Raw genomic sequence first — 20710 nt, forward strand, 5'->3', positions numbered from 1 at the left:
AAATTGAAAACACAAAAAAATGCAGATATTCCATGCCTATGGATTAGAATAGGAAATACTGTTAAAATGTCTATACTACCCAAAGCAATCTACACATTTAATGCAACCCCTATCAAAATAATGGCAGCATCTTACACATAGCTAGAACAAACAATTCTAAAATTTATATAGAACCACAAAGACCCTGATTAGCCAAAGCAATCTTGAAAAAGAAAACTATGAAGCTGGAAGTATCACAATTACAGACTTCAAGCTATATTACAAAGCTGTGGTGATCAAGACAGTATGGTAGTGACACAAAAAATAGATACATCAATAGAACAGAATAGAAAATCCAGAAATAAACCCACAATTATATGGTCAATCTTCGACAAAGCAGGAAAGAATATCAGTGGGGAAAGCCTCTTCAGCAAGTAGTGTTGGGAAAACTGAACAGCAACATGCAAAAGAATGAAACTGGACCACTTTTTTACACCATACACAAAAATAAATGCAAAATGAAATAAAGAACTAATTGTGAGACCTGAAAGTATAAAATTCCTAGAAGAGAAAACAGTCAGTAACCTCTTTAACTTTGGCCATAGCAACTTTTTTCTATATGTCTCCTGAGGCAAGGGAAACAAAAGCAAAAATAAACTATAGGGACTATATCAAAATAAAAAGCTTTTGCACAATGAAGGGAACAATCAACAAAACCAAAATGCAACCTTCTAAATAGGAGAAGGTATTTGCAAATGACCTGATAAAGGGTTAGTATCCAAAATACATAATAACTTATACAACTCAACACCAAAAACAAACAATTAAATAATTATTTTAAATAATTAAAATTGGCAGAAGACCTGAACACACATTTCTCCAAAGAAGACATACAGATGACCAACAGACACATGAAAAGATGTTCATTATCATTTACCATTAATGCAAATCAAATCTACAATGAGATATCGCCTCCCACTTGTCAGAATGGCCAAAATCAACAACACAAACAACAGATGTTGGTGATAATATAGAGGAAAAGGAACCCTCATACACTGTCGGTGGGAATGCAAACTGGTGCAGCCACTGTGCAAAACAGTATGGAGGTTCCTCAAAAAGTTAATCACACTACTACAATAGACAAGATAGTGAAGAAGCTCAAGTGCCCATCAACTGATGAATGGATAAAGAAAAAGTGATATATATATATAGTCACACAATGGAATATTAGCCATAAAAAATGAAATCTTGTCATTTGCAACAACATGGGTGAAGCTGGAAATATAATAATAATAATAATCTACTCAGAGAAAGACTAAGACCATATGATTTCACTCATATGTGAAATTTAAGAACAAGACAAATAAGCAGAGGAAAAAGAAGAGACAAATCAAGAAATAGATTCTTAACTATAGACAACAAACTGATGGGGTGTGGGCTATGGGTTAAATAGGTGATGGGGATTAAGGAGTACACTTGTAATGAGCACTAGGTGATGTATGGAATTGTAGAATCACTATGTTGTACACCTGAAATTAATAGAACACTATGTTAACTAATTAGAATTAAAATAAAAACTTAAAACCAAAAAAAAGAAAATACATAAAGTCACAGCGTTAATAGAAGAAATGAGAAAAATAATCGGATTGTGTTAAGATAAAAACATTTTACAAAATTCTACTACCTAATTTTCTTTAATGATAAACTAAATAAAAGAAGAACATTCTTAACTTGATAAAGCTTGCTTCTTCAACAATATATTTAAAGGAGAAACTTTTTAAGATGTTCCCTTTAAGTCAAGAATGCTTACTATCTCTGATGCTGTTTAATATGGTACTGGAAATCACAACTAATTCTCTGAAGAAAAAAATGATATGTAAAGTTCAGGAGAGACTAAACCATCATTATTTGTAGATGATCATTTTTCTGACAATAAAATCAACAAATTCGAGAATATTAAGAAAGTTCAGCAAGTTTGATAGACACTAGATCAATGTACAAAAATCGATAGCATTTATCTATACCGACAATCTCCAACAAAAAATTATAACTAAAAGATGCCATTTAAAATAGCAACAAAACCCATAAATTCTGTAGTAGTTAACTTAAGAATACACAAAATCTCTATGGAGAAATTTTGAAACTAATGAAGGACAAAATGGATGACCTGAATAATATGGAGAGATATCCCATGCTCTAAGAAGGAATAATTTACTGTGTTAAAAATGCAAATTCTGATTAAATGCAGCTATAAATTTAATGCAGAACCAACCAAAATTCCATATGGATTTTGAGAAACTTACAGCTTGCTATAAGTAGAATAATAAAAGTAAGTTGTGAAAAGAAAAGAGGTAGGTTTTGCCCAAGCAATTATTAAAACACTGCCCAATCATGGCAACAAAACATAATATTGACAGAAAAACAGACATGGAAAGCAGTGGAACAAAATAGAGAACCCAGAAACATACATGTGCATATAAGGCACTTAACTGTATGATAAAGATGATAGTGTTGGGAATCTGGCTCACTAAGTGAACAAAAATAATACCTTGATCCATACCTAATACCATGTACAAGGGTAACTCCAAATGTTAAAAACCTGACTGGGAAAGGTAAAACTTTAAAGTTAGTTGTTGGTAACATAAGAGAACATTTTTGTGGCGAAGTATTGAAAGATTTCTTGAACGCTCAAGCATGAACTATAAGGCAAAATTTTAAGTAACATAAGAAATTTTTGAAATTTCTCTTCAAGGTTAAAGATTATGAACAAAGTTAACTGAAAGGTAACAATTGGGTGATATTACAATGTCTAAAATTGACACAGTAGTATCTATACACCAGGATCTCTTGTGATGCAACAAAAATATGGGAACCATAATAGAAAACAGGAAAAACATAAACAAGCATTTTACAGAAAAGTAAACATAACAGGCTTACAAGCACATGAAGAGATACTTAAGCAAATTAAAACAATAGTGAGATATCACTTTGCATTCATTAAACTGGCAAAAAAAATAGCCATATAATTCCAAGTGTTGGCAATAATGTAAATCTATAGGATCCTTTATACCCTCCTGGTGAATATGTAGATTGGTACAACCTATCGAGAGAGCAATCTTGCAATATTTTGTAAAATACATTTGCCCTTTTCTATAACCCAGAAATCCTGCTCTTGTGTATAACTTTCAAAGATATTCTCATTCAAGTCTATAAAGGACATATAAACTTACAACAGTGTTATTGTAACGGCAGAGAATTAAAGACATTCTGGGTACCCATCCCTGGGACTGGACAGTTTCTACACACAATGCAGCAGTAAAGTACTATATTGCATTAGAGAAATGGACTGATTGTATATGTGGCAACATGAAGAGATTTTTAAAACAGAGTGGTGTGAAATAAAAGCAAAATAATCAGCTATATAGCAAGTATTTAATTAAAATTATTTGTACACAAACAGCATATGAACAGAAGAGCACACTTCACAGGTGAGTTGCAAATGGGGTCTGATCAAGGAAAAGTGAAAAGACTTTTTTTAAAAGGGAAGATGAGCTATTTACTTTCTGTTCCCATCTAACTATAAAAGAATCTAGATTTATGTTTCAGTGACTCAAGTAATCTTTGTATAGTTTCCTCATTTGGGGCATCTCATACTCAGAAAGCATTCTCACAAAAGCACCCAGCATCTATATCATTAAACTCTAGCATATAACTACAAGAAATACAGAATAACATAAGAACATAGTCTGATGCCCTCTAGAACATCTAGAAGAATTTGTCTTGTCTTGTCTTAAAACAAGAAAATGTTCTCCTCTCCCACACTACTTTGCAGCAGACATGTCCAGAGAAAGCTTGCCAACCAAAACTTTACATAGTGACAAACGTCTTCCATCTGTCTGGCTTCTTGTTCTTGGAAGGTTTTTGGCAATCAAGTCACACCTTCCTTAGTAAGATCTGTACACTTTGTGTGCGAAAAAAATAAATAACTCAAGTTTTGTTTTTAAAAAAGAACCGATAAATATAAAATGAAGTAAGTTCAATCGGGAGCAACATCTCTTTTCTATCCACATATACAATCATTGTATTTGAGGGATCCTCAAGGTGATACTTTTTTCAGAATTAAGTGCAGCACATCTCTTAAAATTTGATAATATATGACTGTCCCTCTGAAAAATATATTTTAAGTCTGCTACTTTTATAGAGATAGCTGACTGCTGTTTCATTTTGTGGCTTTCCTTCACTGGGATAGTTTTGAGTTTCATTTTATTTAAATTTTAAACAACAAGAGGACAGCTTTTTTTTTTTTTTAATCAAACTCATCCCCAGTGTTGCTTATATCACCTCTATCCTTTCTGAATGGGGTAGGACAATCCCTTGTTAGGGAACTCAGTACAAAGAGATCACCTATATTGATTGATTCATTCATTTTTTTCAAATAATAATCTTATAAAAGAGGAAATACTTTCTTCATTTTAGAATGAGAAAAATTAGGTTCATGTAAGTTCTATAATATGTCCAAAGTCACACTTTTTTAATGTCCAGGGAGGAAAAAAAAAGACAAAATATATCTGTCAGGGAATATAAATGTTTAATGTGAATATTGTAATCTCTCTTAAAACATAAAATAATGATCTCATGCCTTCAGTTTCCTGTTGATTAATTAAAATGCCATTTATGTTAGTGTTTGGCTACAATATCCAAATGAAAATATCTTTTTTGTCAATCATTTCTTATATTAAACTTCTCATTTTTTTTCTGTTGACTCTTCTTAATATAGATTTTTAAGTCAAATTACCAGCTGACAATTTTTTCACTCTAAATGACTTTTTTCTAGAACCTAATATTTTATACAATAAAAACAAGTCAGCTGTTGATATAGTAATTTTTCACAGAAAGAGATACAGCTTGTGGCAATGGCCACTTCTGATCCAAAAATAACAACAGTAAATAAGGCCATAAAGTAAGTAAAAAAAAAAAATGTTGCTATTGAAATTAAGATAAATAGCCTTGGGTTAGGTACCCAAGGTGTGAACTAAATATAGGTTTTACTTGTATGCTCTAAACCCTATGTAGACACACACCTAATAAGGAAAAGAGCTGATATGATGTCCAAATCCTTGGTAAGAGTAAGAAGAATGGTCAGAAGACCTAAGTGAGTTCTTGTTCAAGTTGCTGAGTTGAGCATATATTTCTCTACCTCATCCCTTCCCATTCACCTGTAATGGCAGTAAATAAGTATAAAAAGGGAATGAGGCAAAATAGCTGATCAGAGACTTGACACAATTATCTGGGATCATACTGATAATAAGCCAGAGTGGTAAGAGCTCAGTCCAGGACATGATCAGGAAAGGGCTATAAGGTGAACACTGCTCTTCCAGCAGACTTTTCAGAAAGATTTTAAGCTCAAAGTCAATTGCAAGTAGAAGTAGAAAATGCAGCAGACATCAAGGTGATGAACTGAAGGACTTCCATCAATTACACAAGTTGGCACAACCTCTCCTTGTGTGCAGCAAGGGTATTTATCCCCAAACTGAAAACCAAGAATCATTCTGTAAATAGATAAAAAGAAATACCTGAGAAGAGCTAAAACTTCTAAAATTGGTTGTTAGTTATCCCAGAATAGAGGTCTAGGGTGGGCCAGAGACTGCCAACTTCCTTTTCCAGTATCCTAAAGTGAATGAAGCCTGACAATCAAGGGAGAAGTCTACTGAGGAACTAGGCCTACATGTCTGACACAAGGCTCCATGTCCTCTAGCTATGTAAATTAACCTAGCCCTTTAATCAGAAAATTGATGACTAAGGATCACATTTGAGATAAACTGGTATCATAAAGGAGAAGAGCTGGTATGAAAAAGCAAAACAGCTAAACCAGGAACAAACAGCAATAATTCAGGCAACAGAAGACAATTTAATAAGTATTTTAATTTTCTCAAAGAGATTTAAGAAAATGAACATACAATTATGATAAAAAATCAGAGCAAGAAAGAGTTTGTAGAAATTAAAAGAGATTGCCAGATGAAAACTAATTCACTAAAAAGGAAAAAATAAGAAAATCCCCTAGAAGGGAAAGTAAAAAGAAAAAGATGAAAAAATGAGAGAAAAGTTAAGAAATATGGAGATCAATCCAGAAAGTCAAATATCTAAATGTTACTGGAGTTCCAGAAAGAGGGTATGAGAGAGTAATTTTAAGCACTCATAAAAGAAAATTTCTGAGTGGAAAAATCTAAAACGGCCAACTAAGTGGTAAGGTTGATGAATAAAAAGAATCACATCTAAGCACATCATCATGAATATTCAGAACCCCCAAGGAAAAAGAAAAGATCTTAAACTTTCTATGAGAAGAAAAGAAACAATTACCTACAAAAGTGTAATAAATCAGGTTAATATCAATTTTTTTACCAGCACCAATGAATGCTGAAAACAATGTCTTTAAAATTCTGAGGGCAAAATGACTTTGAACCTATAACTCTATATTCTGACAATCAATCATACACAAAGACATGTTTTCAGACATGGGAAGACTTAGAAATTTTACTTAGAAGGTACCTGAGATGCTTAGAAAGTATTTGAAATGTACTCCAGGGGATGAAAAAATAAGAATTCTAGAACTAAGAGAACCTGAATCCAACACACAGTTGGATTCAAAATTTCAGTAATTTGAAGGAATTTCCATGATGGTTATTCTGCAGAAGTTCTAAAGCAATTTGTACAAATTATGGGACTCCAATAAGAATGCCTTCAACAAAAATGTGAAATTTTCTTTAACCAATATCATGATTGATTAAAAAGGCAAATGATCTTAGAAATAATAATATAGTTCATTTTTATTTCTTTAACATGAAAAAGGAAAGCAGATGGCAATTCCAAAGGCAGGGAGCAATATGTGAAAAGTCTCCAAGCAGATATATGCAAACTAAACCATGGTCTTGAGCAACTGGTCTAGAGAGAGATAATCCATTGGCACTTGAAATTTGGAACATTCTGAAAATGACAGATTCAGTTATTCAAGTTTCAATTCTTAGAGGCAATGAATAGACAAAGCACAGCTTTTTTTTTTTGCTTGATTTGGTTTTGGTTTTGGTTTTGGTTTTTGGTTTTTGCTTCTTTACTGCAGTGACAGGTTATAAATGCCACCATCTTTAATTATCTAAAATACTGGAATAGCAAGAGAAGTAGGAAGACAATGAAAAGTAAAAAATAGGGATCCCTGGGTGGCGCAGCAGTTTGGCGCCTGCCTTTGGCCCAGGGCGCGATCCTGGAGACCCAGGATCGAATCCCACATCGGGCTCCCGGTGCATGGAGCCTGCTTCTCCCTCTGCCTGTGTCTCTGCCTCTCTCTCTCTCTGTGACTATCATCCATAAATAAATTAAAAAAAAAAAAAGAAAAGAAAAGAAAAGTAAAAAATAGAAGATACTATTTAAAATTTATGGGTGCAAAAATTGAGGTAACCAGTAGAAAAATTAAAAATACAATTAATGAAACAAGAGAGGAGGGTAAGGAAAAATGAAATATAAAGACGCTAAATCCCACATTTGTCACATTGGAAGAGCTAATGATGATTATTTTATTTCCTGAAACCCATAATCCTGATTTTTCCATTTTTAATGTACCCCATTAGAGATACATTCCTACCTATACTTCCTATCATGGAAACTCTACCTCCAAATTCACATCCAAATGTTAGTGGTCTTTCTTCTGGCTCTTCAAATCTCATGTCTATGCTTTATGCCTCTCACTGGCAGTATTTCAGGCAACCCTTGACCTCTACATCTTAGACCTGAGCACAAAGGACAACAGAGAGTGTCAGAAAATGCCAAATGACAAGACCTGCCAGCTACCAGCTTGAGAGAAGTCAGGGACCCACAGGATGTCATTCCAGGAATGCTGGTAAAGAAAAAGAATGCTTTGCCCATAAGTTAACCTGCTGTGCCTCTGTCCTTATTCTCCTGTCTGCATCTGAAAAATACTTCCCTTACAGGTTTCAGCCAGGGGGGAAGAAAAGCACCCAACTTATTTTTGCAAGAAATTTTGGATTTTTTATTTCTACCTCCCTTGCTGCTCAAATTCCAATTTATTCATTCACATTTGAGAATGGAGCAACTATGGGATGCCTGGGTGGCTCAGCAGTTGAGCATCTACCTTTGGCCCAGAGCATGATCCTGGATTCCCAGGATCAAGTCCCACATCCGGCTCCCTGCATGGAGCCTGCTTCGCTCTCTGCCTATGTCTCTGCCCCCCACCCCACCCCTGTCTCTCATGAATAAATAAAGTATTTTTTTAAAAAAAGAGAGAGAATGGAGCAACTAAAAATACCTCATTCTTTGACTGAAATCTCATCAGAGAGACTTGAAAACTCAAGCTCTCAGAGAGCTATGTGAGGAAGTAGCAAGAAGGCCAACACTAAAATGAAGAAAGAAAAATCCGCCAAAATAAAATTATAACACTACAATAAAACCATCCAAAGAAAAACAATGAAAATGCATCCATAATTTACAGATTGCTATGGGTTAAAACTTTTTAAAGCACTTAATATGTTTCTATATTAGCACAATATTTTAACCCACTTATTAAACATCTCCTCTGTGTCTTCCTCTCATTTTTTATGTCATTACCTACCTCTCAATACATTCTGGTAAGACATTCTTTCTATTCTTAAAGCATTTGAAGCTCAATCCTGCCTCAAGGCCTTTGCTCTTACTCTTTCCTATTTAAAACATGATTACCTCAACTTGTTCCATGGCAGTCTCTTTCTCACCCTTCATTTCTTAACTCAAAGATCTTTCCTGACCACCCATTTAATGCAACCCAACCTACCACTCACCTATTTTTTATCTCACTATCCTATTTATATCCTTATAGCACTTGTTTCTATCAAGAATTATTCTACTAATTTTGCTTGCTGATTATCTATCTCCCCCTACCTCCACACACACACAAAAAAAAAAAATCCATGAGGACAGGGATTTCTGTCATATCTATTACATCCCCAGTATCTATAGCCCTACCAAAGTACACATTATAGACTCTATAGTGCTTCTTAAAAGAATACATTCCATACCTTATGCTAAACTCTTTATACATATATATGATTGTTCACTCTTTACAACTATGAGAGGTACTCTACACCCTTTCAAGATGAAGACATAGAAAGTTAAGTTCATGGATTCAAGTGTAGGTTTATAATCCCAAAACCCTTCCTCTTAGACACTATTCCATGCTGCCTCCCTGAAATATGCAAGGCAATTTTCTTGAGGCACTGAATATGGGAAGTCATAAAACGTGGTCCTTGGCATTTGAAGGCCATGTAGAACTAGTTGGGGAAATTGGACTTTTACATACAGAAATAAATAAGTAATAATACAAAGCAGCTGCTTTCATGATAGCCCCTATTTTAAAGGTGAGAAAACAACCTGAAATAAAGAAAGGGAGATATAGCATAATACTTAGTGGCCCACCGTTCCAAGCCTCAGTTCCTGTGATCTCTCTGCCTTCCTAAAAAACCTGCTATTCATTCTACCCCTACCAGTAGGATCATTCACAATATTGGATTGCCAGATTTTTTGGATGACTAAAGCTGAAAATACTAAGCATTTACAATTTTTAATTTTTATTCTTTAAATCTTGAGAAATGGAATGTGTGTGTTATAACCTTATCAAACACTGCTTGCTTTTCCCAAGTTTGGGCTTAAGGACGAATTGCTTCTGAAATACAAAGACTTTTTACTTATTATAATCTTCTGAATCTATCCTCAGACTATCTCATTCACATGGTCTGGAGAGGGCCTAGGAATGTATTATGAGGCTTTTGAGTTGATCCTGATGCTCAGCCAGGTTCAAGATCAGTGAATAATGAATATAAATTAACTTTCATTTGATGACGTGGGGTGTTTTTATTTGTGCCTATGATTAAACTGCAAGTTCACTGCAGCCATAGCTAGTGCAAGTGGTGGTCACTTCCCTGGGCCTCAATTTCCTTCCCTGTAAAAGTAACAATAAATGAGATTATATGATCTCTAAAATCCTTTTGACTTCTAATATTCTAATTCTTCAAAAATGAGCTTTCCCAGGACATTGACTGAAACTTGCTTTTTTATTTTTTTATTTTTTTTTATTTTTATTTTTTTTTGAAACTTGCTTTTTTAAAGAATGCCCCCACCACCCCACACACACATACTTTCTTTTTCAAAATGCATCCTTTATTTAAAAACCTTAAATATAAAACATTTAACCATAGAAATAGTAAAAACATTTAAACCATTAGTAACGAATTCTGCAAATAGTTTGCCAAGTTTTTCTTTTTGAGCCCTGATGACCTATTAATGTAGATTAATATTCCATTGATCCATCAAAATTTTCCAGTTCTCGCTCATATCAGGTTCTATATGTGAAATGATCTTATGTTCCAAATAAATAAATACGTGATCTGATAGACTTATACACACACACACACACACACACACACACACACATATATATATACGCATGCATACAGAACCCTTGAAATAGCGCCAGAATAGTATATTTATATGAATTCTCTCCCCACCAGCAGCTTTCAACCATAGGCATTTTTGCCCTCAAGAAGATATTTGGCAATGTTTGTAGACATTTTTGATTATCATAGTGGGCAAGGAGGTTGCTACAAGCATCATAGGAGGCAGCCGGAAGTGCTGCTAAACATCTAAAAACAAACAAGACTGGAATGAAATGTCAATAAAGCCTAGGTGAAGAAACCCTGCTCTATGCAGTGGTCTGACACATCAAGTAAGGTAAAGTCCAACTTCACTCAGGCAGCTGACTAGAAAAAAAGGAAAAACATTTACTTCCACAATTCCATTTGAATCTCTTTAACCAAAACTAATTACATGACTACACCATGAAGTTTTTATTTCCACCCTGAAACCTCTAAGCCCTTTAGAAAAGAAAGATCTATTTCTTCCTGTTTTTGGTCTATAAGTGGTCTTTTATTCTCATTATCTTAGGCATTTTCCCACAGAGTGACTGAAATTCTTCACCAGATAGTGTGGGAAAGATTTTGATAATTCTTACCGGACCTAATCTGAAAACAAAGGTTTCTACAACTACTGGCCCAATATTTTGTATATTTCACATAAATTGAAAGAAATGTGGGAGCACCTGGCTGGCACAGCGTGTAAAGCATGCAACTCTTGATCTCTAGGTTGTGAGTTTGAGTCCCACATTAGGTAGAGAGATTCCTTAGAAATAAAATCTTAGGGGAATCTGGGTTGCTCAGTGGTTGAACATCTGCCTTTGGCTCAGGTCATGATCTCGGAGACCTGGGATTGAGTCCCATATCAAGTTCCCAGCAGGAAGCCTCTTCTCCCTCTGCCTATGTCTCTATGTGTCTCTCATAAATAAATAAATAAATAAATAAATAAATAAATAAATAAACAAACAAACAAACAAACAAATTCTTTTAAAAAAATAAAATCTTAAAAAAAAGAAATTGTAGCTCCGTGTTTTAGGATAGCTTGCCTTTTTAAACAAATTATGAAGTCAAATAGCAATCTAACTTATATGTACCAATGATGTCTAGATTTTGTGTTTCCATATATGTACATTTTGCTGCATCTTGATAACTTAAAGATGATAATAGAACTGTATAGTTGGAGATATCTTGGAATTTATTTTTTCATTTCCTAATATTATAATTCATCAAATATAAGATACCATTAATCGAAAGATACATTATACTGTGTGCCATTAAAAGAAAATGTATGCTAATTGAAAATGACATGCTCTCAATCATAAGACAGATCTCAAGTTAAAAGACATCAAAATGGGGGGAAATGCATCTTAGAATTGATAAAATACATTATACTATATCATCTTTCCTCTTTCTCAGATAAAAGCCATGCGTCAAATTATTCTATAAAAGTTTTTCCATACTCTGGTTTCTCCTTGGATCACTGAATAAATCTTTCACCTTTTACTATGAAAGTTCTTCCATAATAATGTAAAAAGACATACCCATGGGACAAAACACATAAATAGTAAGAAAACCAGGTTAAGGAAATAAACCAAAATCTTATGTAACTCTAAGTTTCCGTTTAAGTTCTAGGTGCACTGGGTACTTTGCTAACTGGACAGAATTATTTTTTAAAAATTCCACGTTGTCTTGTTGTGGTTATAGTTTTTAACTAGGGGGATGTTACAACAAATATTATAATGGATAAAAATTAACTGGATTCAATTAATTACAATTAATAGTTAACCACATAATAGAGAGAGAGACTGCCTTCTATGACAGAAAGGTAGGCAATAGGATTTTTGTTTGGGAAAAATGATCTTGGGGTCAGACCACTTAAGCTAATTCTGTGTTTTCTATAAATTCTACCTATAATGAAGATAACGAAACTAGACATATCCCATAATTGCTTTGAGACACTACAATATCCTTAAATACAAAAAAAGAAACTTCATCATAGCTCCTATACTAAGCTTGGCATTGTAGAACAGGATAGGAGGGAACCTGAGAAAGACAATTCACTGAAGAAGTATTTCATAGAACAACCTACCCACCTAAATATTTTTATAGTTTTTTTTCCTAAAGAAAAAAAGATTTGTTGGATGAGTAAATGCCCAGAGAAAATAGAAATTTACACAGAGAAATGTTTTTTTGGTTTTTTTTACTAAAAAGCAAATAAGGGTAAAAGACCAACAGAAAGAGCTCCCCTCTCCCTAGTGCATATGCCAAAGCTGTGGACAAGAGCTTAATAACACCATTGGCTGCAAACTCTCCAAGCATAGCCCCAGTATCAGTGTGTGGCCTATTTGTGAATAGCAGCCATTAAGCATCCAAAGTTATTAAAATCCCAATGTACTATTTTAGTAATTCGGCTAAAATAACCCTGTAAATACCAATCCAGATCTGAAGAGAGAAAATAAACAAGGCCCTAATGTTTTGGTACCAACCAAGTGCAAACTAACATCAACAACATACTTCTTAAAAAAAAAAAAACATACTTCTTGGCATCCTGTTATGTTACAATATAATCATAAAACATAATGCATATTGGAAAAGGGTAGCCATAAAACCCTGAACAGTGAACAACAAGGTCCTGTCTTTCTGCAATTAAAAGTAAAATTTGACTTATCTAGCAGTTGAAGACATAAAACCAGTCTAGCGAGGGCATCAGTTCCCTCTCCAGAGGGCAGGCATATACTTTTGCTATTTATTTGGCAATCTCAGAAATCTCATTTCTGCTTTCAAATATATATTCTACAAAATGGCAAGTAATGCTGTGCCACTGCTGCACCACAATAAATAGCCCTTTTTGAAATTTTAAAATTAGCCAACTACAGAAATAAACTGAAAATGGGTTGTCATTAAGAGGTAAGGAGCTTCAAAATGCCTAAACATTGGTTATCTTGAGGGAAGTTACATGAGTATACTGATGCCCCTGATTTAGAAATCTGCAAAATAGCTTCATGTTGCCTTTAAGTAAAACCAGGGGATCTTTCAAGATCTAGAATATCAGATCATGCTTATTCTTATTTTTAAGTGGCATTCAAAGAAAAAAAAAAGAAAAAGGAAGGAAGGAAGAAAAGAAAGAGAAAAAGAAAGAAAGAAAAAGAAAAAAGACAATAAAAAGAAAAGAAAGAAATAGTGGTCTCAATTCCACTAGCATATATACTTAGTCTGTATCAAGAAGGCTTTCTCTATTCTGTGAATAATTGACTATGATAACATACATTGAACATACATGAACATGATCTCCATTTAAGTGAAAATATATTAACTGTTTTCAGCATTATAATCAAAGTCCAAAAGTTAAAGTAAAAGGTTTAATTAGGTACATAATCATAGGCTTTTAGGGTTATAAGGAACCCTACAGGTCACCTAGACCAACCCCCTCAATTTACAGATAGGGAAACTGAGGACTAGAAAGGCAACCACTGTCCATGGTGATACCATGAGTCAAAGATGTGGTCCGGGCTGGTGACAACATCTTCTATCTCCAACACCCATGTTTCCACCCTGATCCACTGTCTTTACAAGACTTCACAATAATTAAGGATGAAACAAAACCATCATATAAATTATAAATGACTATTAATCACATGACTTTAGTTCAGCTAAACTAAGAAAGTTTATGTCTGAGGAATATATTTGGGAAGCCAGAAGCTACAATACAAAATACTTACTAAACTTCCTGTGTGATCACAATTCTTCATTTAGTCATTAAAGAATCCCAAAGGAGATGTACTTTACTATTCACAGCTTACAGATGAGATAACTGAGACAAAAACCTCAGTAACAGAGGTTGATCTAAAAACTCTTTGCTCAATAACCTAGGTAAGCATCTCTGTGCTGTTTCTATAGACAACCTCTCCACCACTATCATTACCCACAAGAGAGACGTAGGGTATGTTTAGCTTGGATCAAGATGGTCATTTCCCTTATACTTTAAGTGAAGTGCCCTCTTCTGTGGAAAGCAGATATCTGTAGCAGAATTACTGGTGGAGGTGTACAGGTGCAGTATGCTGAGAATGAAGTGACCCCTCAAGAGTCAGCGAATCAGTGACTTCGATATTTCTTCTGTTAGGTTCTAAGAAGGGGTTTCCACACTATTTGATCTTTCCTTCATAGCCCTATTGCTGTTTTTTACCAACACCAGGTCTGACATCCACATGGTTTCCTCTTTCTCTGTGTGTTACTTTCCCAACAATACTATTTCCACAAGCTACTGCACTTGTGTGTATCCACCCTATTTCCAAAGCCTACTTGTTGACAATTTGAATAGACCAATCAAGAATGTATAGAACGAAGGGTTAGAAAGGTATTTAGATAGCATCAAGTCCATTCTCACATATTAATTCTGCAGAAGCTGACTTCCAGACAGGTAATACAGCCAGTCAGAGACAAAACTGGAACTTGAGGCAAAGTTCTGTCAAGTCTAATATTCTTCCTACTACACAACATACTTGGTTGTATGATTGGCCTAAAAATAATAAGTGTATATGACTTATTTGGGCCAAATATATTATTTCAAATCATTGCTGTGTTGTATTTTTTAATAACAAGGTGAAAACAAAGTTGGTAATCAAGAAATAGCAGCATAGGACCATAGAAAGACCTACCTAAGCTTCACAGCTAGATAGATCTAAATTTTATTTTTGCTCCCTAACATACTAGCTATGTACCTTAGGCAAGCTACTTAACTTTTCTGAAGTTGTCACTATGGTAGATTACAAAGAATTAGATGCAGTGGTGTATATGAAGCATCTGACATCTAGTAAGTGCTCAAAATATATTGGTTTCCACTAATTCTAAGCTACCACAAAAGAGCTGTGCCACTCTAGCAAGTTCCTTTAGCCCTTTGGGTCTGTTTCCTCCATTGCAAGTTCGGAAGATGAAAGAAGCCAAATGAATTCCTAAGTCCCTTTTGGCTTGTCAAAAAATAATTAGTTCCCAAAGGCTCCTTTACCTTAATTTAAATTCAACACATAAGTATCTTATATCCATCCTAAGCATTGAATAGTACCAACTACCACCAATGAGATATCTATGATTTCAGCAGAATGGGATCCAACTCCATATCACTTTAAGTTCCACAAAGAAAAATTACTATGCAAAACCAAGGATTTGACTTTACAAGGACATCACAAATCTAATGTAATAAATATAAACAACTGAGGGTATAACTTAAATTATTACTCTCTCTTTTGCTGAGTTGGAAGATGAGAACTAAAATGTTTATACTATATAACAAAAGACCCAGGAGACATTTGGGTCATTAGACATTAGAACAGCTAATGCCATTTGGGGGGGGGGGGGTAGAAATAAAGAAATGAATAATAAATATTTACCTTCCTATGTGAGACTTTAAAAAAAAGATATATTTATTTATTTAAGGGGAAGGGCAGAAGGGGAGAGAGAGTCTAAATCAGACTCCTTGCTGAGCATGGAGCCCAACACAAGGTTCGATGTCAAGACCCTGGGATCATGACCTGAGCTGAAATCAAGAGTGGAGAGACTCAACAGACGGAGCCACCCAGGCTCCCCTCTTCCCAATGTGAGTCTTAAACTAGGCTTTTAAATTTAAGATACTTGTGTTATTCTGAAACAGAAGGGAATAAAATTTACTCTGAGAGGTATTTGATAGTGATAAACATTAACATAAGAAGATGGTTAGCCATGTTCTCACATTACTTTTAAATTTCATATTTGGGATTTACATTATCGAAAAATAAAATATAACTTAAATGCTTGAATCTTATAAGCAAGACCTGGGAAAATACTAACTGATCTTAAATGAAAATTTTAACTACAAAATTTTTCCTCCTTTTTCTCTTCCATAAGAAAAGTATTATCAATGGATTTTTCATTATAGATAAGGCTTTTTGCAGATATTATGGAGGTTCAAAATACATTTAAAATCATGTATAGAATTCTTTTTTTTAAGATTTTATTTATTTATTCATGAGAGATACAGAGAGAGGCAGAGGGAGAAGCAGGCTCCATGCAGGGAGCCTGACGTGGGACTCGATCCCAGGTCTCCAGGATCACGCCCTGGACTGAAGGTGGCACTAAACCACTGAGCCACCAGGGCTACCTCATGTATAGGACTCTTAATTATGGTTTCCCATAAATTTATTTGAGGTTTTCCCTGTACCATGCCTGTACAGTATTATTCACCTATAGAATAGAATTTTAGAATGTATATCTTAGATCATAAAACACCACCACTAACAACAGCAGAAAGGATTGCATTATATGAGTGTGAAGAGACAAGAAAGACCCATTTAAATATTATCTCATATGTGTGTAAGAAACAATGTATATATTTTTTAATTCAGCAGCCGGTTCTATGAGCTGATTTTTTTGTCCTAAAAGGTGATGAAGGGTAAACTCTGTTCCCCAGGATGCATTGTATGCAAAGGTTAAGAGAGACGCAGAAGTATGATTTAGCTCTATACATATTAAGCATAGTGTGAACCAGAGATAGAAGGCCTGGATCCCACTTCTTCCATTACTATAAAATTGATTTGTGATTTTTGGACAAGTAACTTCACCTTTTTAGTTCTCTTTATCTATTAAACAATAGGAGGAACCTTCTGATCTCTTTAAGGTTTCTTCTAGTTCCTATAATTAACATCTGTGCAAATCCTCAATACAGCATTTGAGAGGCACAAGACATGGGCAAAGGCACTCACAGGAGTGCAGTTATTCTGTTCTCCATACATACTGCCAGGAGGAACCAGCTTTGCAGAGAGCCAAACACTAAATGGCCTGGCTTCATGCCTTGGCGAAAGAACACCATTGATGACTACGAAAGCACTTAAAGAAACTCAGCCAGAGGAAACAAACTACTTTCTGTATGTAGTCAAAAAAAACAGGTAGGGGGCGTGTGAGCCCTTGCAACCTCAGATCCTTTGTGTTCTTGGCCTTTCATCCTGGGTGGCAGAAGGCACTGAGTGTATTTAGGTGACTCATGTTTTCTTAGCCTTAAGAGAAATTATTCTGAAATGAATGCTTCTCCTCCTTAGTCCCACATCTGACCCTGGAAAATACATATATTTTTATGCAACAGCAATACTCTCTGCAGCATTCTTAGAACACCTTCATAAGGCAGAGTTTAGCATAGTGGTTAAAAGTATGAGATGGGCTCCAATTCTGGCTCTACTACTCACCTGCTATGGGATTTCAGGAAAAAAGCTTAACCTCTCCCTGCTTCAGGTTCCTTTTCTGTAAAATAGGGAAACTAATAAAACCTAACTCATAGAGTTGTGAAAATTAAGCAAGATATTGCATGCAAAGTGGTTACCACAGAATCTGACAGAATGTAAATGTTATGGATATGTAAAGAGAGAGAGAGAGATGCAGACAGACAGACAGATAACAGATGATAGATTGATCCTGGGAACTGGGTCTCCCTAAAAAGACTTATCTGAAGGCCACAGACAATTTGCTGGCAGTGAATGGCATCTGCCGATCTTTCTTCTCCTGAGCAAACAATATGGCAAAGACTCAAAGCTGTACTCAGCTCTTACTAATAGGATCCTGCAGAAATCAGGAGGAAATGAGATTACCCTGAAAGTAGGAAAGAGTTACTCTGGTTTAAGACAAGGTCTTTAAAAGAGATAGAAACACATGCATACGCACGCATACACATACATACATACATACATACACACATTTAATATAGTCACACAGAATCAAAGAAGGGGGTTGTTTTTTTATCTGCCTTCTCAAGTGTTGCTGGCATTAAAAGGTACAGAATTTTATAACTAGATGGCTCCCTGGAGATCATCTAGTTCAAATCCCTCACTTGGTAGATTGTTAATAAGTAGCTGAGGCCCAGAGAGGTTAAGCAACTTATTGGAGGGTCATGCAGATGTAAATGACACTGCTAAGACAAACCAGCTTTCTGATTTCCCCTTTTGCCCACCCAGTACTCAGCCTGTTATCTTTCACCAGCTTGGCACCCTGTCCTTGTGCCAAACAGAGCATTAACACACACACACACACACAGGTTTCTTATGTTTGCCTAAGTTCCCAAAAAGTACAGATGCACACCTCAACCCCCAAGACTTTCTGCCAGAGCCTCCCATCATGGAAATTGAGAGGATCCCAGTCAATCTATGGCCCTCTCCCAGGCTTTAGGAGTTTCTACTCTTGTGTTTCTGTTCCTTCCTCACATCCACTCTTAAGTGCTATTTTCTTAAAAGTTCTTCACCACAAAGGTAAAGCATTTCCCAGGGCAGAAGTTACCACTGCTAATTTGCAAATGCTCATCTCCCCACAAATGCTGTACTTTTAGACAGGAAATACAGAAGAACTGTGATTAAATTTCCAACAAGCTCCCTGAGTGAATTCAATCAGAACTAATCCCTTCTTCCCTAAGATAACTCAATCAGGTTCATTTATAAAGTGTGTGAGTAGATGAAGGACTGGAAGACACTCAGGTATGCCTGACACAGAGAAGAGGAGGAAGAGGGGAAGAAAAGAGGACTGGGGGATGACGGAGATGGGTAGCAGAAGCACACTGCCCAAACTGCAAAGTCTGGATCCTGGAGGCAGCTATGCTGCTGAGACTGACTCACCGCTCAGGGGATAGGACTGCAGAGGGGATGCACGGTTTTAATCCTACCCCCTCCAGTAACTAACAGCAGGCTGGTATCTAAAACTACACAAATAGGAAGCAGGTGCAGGCTACCCCTAAGTGGCAGAAATGGGGAATTCTGTCTTCCTCCTGTTCCCTTTTCTCTCTCATCCAATGCTGGCCACTCTGTGCCTGGTGGGCACACCGGGAGCTCTCCAGCTTCCCTCAGATCACCCCCAGAGGGGGAACTCCCCCTCCCTGCTCTCCTGAGGGTTGAAAAGAAGCATAGGGCATCAGAGATGTCTCTCAACTCTGTCAAATGCTCCCCAATCTCTTGCCCCTTGCAGGGAAACTGATCCGAGAGAAGCCTTCACTGAGCTAACAAACGTAGGGCGCTTCTTGTCCCTAAGCACAGGCGCCCGCCAAACACGTCCCTCAGCCTGCGATCGGCTGAGAGGGTGAGAAGCGTTAAGTGTCACAGCCAAGTGTTCCTTCCCCGACGCGAAACCGGAAGGAAGGCTTCGCTTTTGCCTTTTTTTCCACTCCCTACCTGAATTCGGGGACCAGGTTAGGCTGCAACCCGTAGAAAGCAGCGGAGAGAGTGACCAGCCACCCAGGCTTGTAACTCCCGTTCTCGCACTCCAAATAAGGCGGGGACCACTTGACATGGCTCTTGTCCCCGCCAAGCCCGTCCCGGCGCCGCCAGCTATGGCCCAGGCTCCGGGGCCCCTGGTTAGAGCCGCGGCGGTGTAAGTGGGTCCGCCACTTGCGCCGCAGGCCGTGGAACCACTCGGTCTCCAGCGTGGCGTTGGCCAGGTGGTGTGCCGAGGAGGACAGGTCCTGGAGCAGGATGCGACTCTCCTCGCGGGTGGCCTGGAGGAAAACCTGCGGGGCGGGCGCGGACAGCGACTCGGTGCTGAAGGTGATGGCTGCCCGGGAAATGCTGGGCTCGCCCTCCAGCAGACTCCGCACCAGTGCCTGGTACCACTCCAGGTCGTCCTGCAAGTTCTGCTCCCGCGACTTATTGCTCTGCAGCATCATGTTGAGGAAGTTAGTGGCGTGTGTCAGCGTGTCCAGCGCCCCGTGCAGGGAGGGGTGGGAGCTGGCTAGGGCCGACGACTTCCCCGGCAGGCCCGCCAACTCGTAGCGGCCGGAGCAGTTGGCTCGCTTCAGCTGGTGGGAGTCCCCGGTGTAGAGGTAAGAGGCCACGTCCATGGGCACCTCCTCGGCGAGTTTCTGCGCCAAGATGGTGCCGTCGGTGGAGCGGCTCCAGGGAGCCGAGGGGTCCGAGGCAGAGGCTCGAGCGGGCTGCTGGGCGTGCTGCTTCAGCCTCAGGCTTCTCTCTCGAGGGGAGTCCAGCCGTCCCGGAGGGTCGCGGCTGGTGCTCACAGTTCCCAAACCCAGATGAGCGAGCAGGAGGCAGAAGAGTAAGGGATAAGCCATGGCTCCCATCTGCTTCGCAGAGACGAGAGGAGGTAACGGGGGACACTTTGTAAGATTTGGTCGTCAATTTATCAACAGTAAGACTTTTACTCGGAGTCGTCCCCTTCTCCAGATGGCGGCACCCAGTCGAAGAGGACTTTAAAATAAGAATGTTTCGGAATTGGCCCGGCTGGCTAAGCTACCGTCACAGGAAATCAAATCACCTGTGGCAACGCTGGCT

General features: G+C 37.2%; 1 protein-coding gene across 1 annotated transcript in view; it reads right to left on the reverse strand.

The window, feature by feature from the left end:
* The window catches only part of GPR158 (G protein-coupled receptor 158), a 403385-nt gene extending 382886 nt beyond the window's left edge, over nt 1–20499 (reverse strand). The window contains exon 1 of the mRNA XM_055332362.1: nt 19598–20499. Coding sequence (XP_055188337.1) covers nt 19598–20499 — 902 coding nt within the window. The remainder of the gene's footprint in view (nt 1–19597) is intronic.
* Nucleotides 20500–20710: the final 211 nt, after the last annotated feature.

This window comes from Nyctereutes procyonoides, unplaced genomic scaffold (genome assembly GCF_905146905.1).
Source record: "Nyctereutes procyonoides isolate TBG_1078 unplaced genomic scaffold, NYPRO_anot_genome, whole genome shotgun sequence".
Taxonomy (NCBI): domain Eukaryota; kingdom Metazoa; phylum Chordata; class Mammalia; order Carnivora; family Canidae; genus Nyctereutes; species Nyctereutes procyonoides.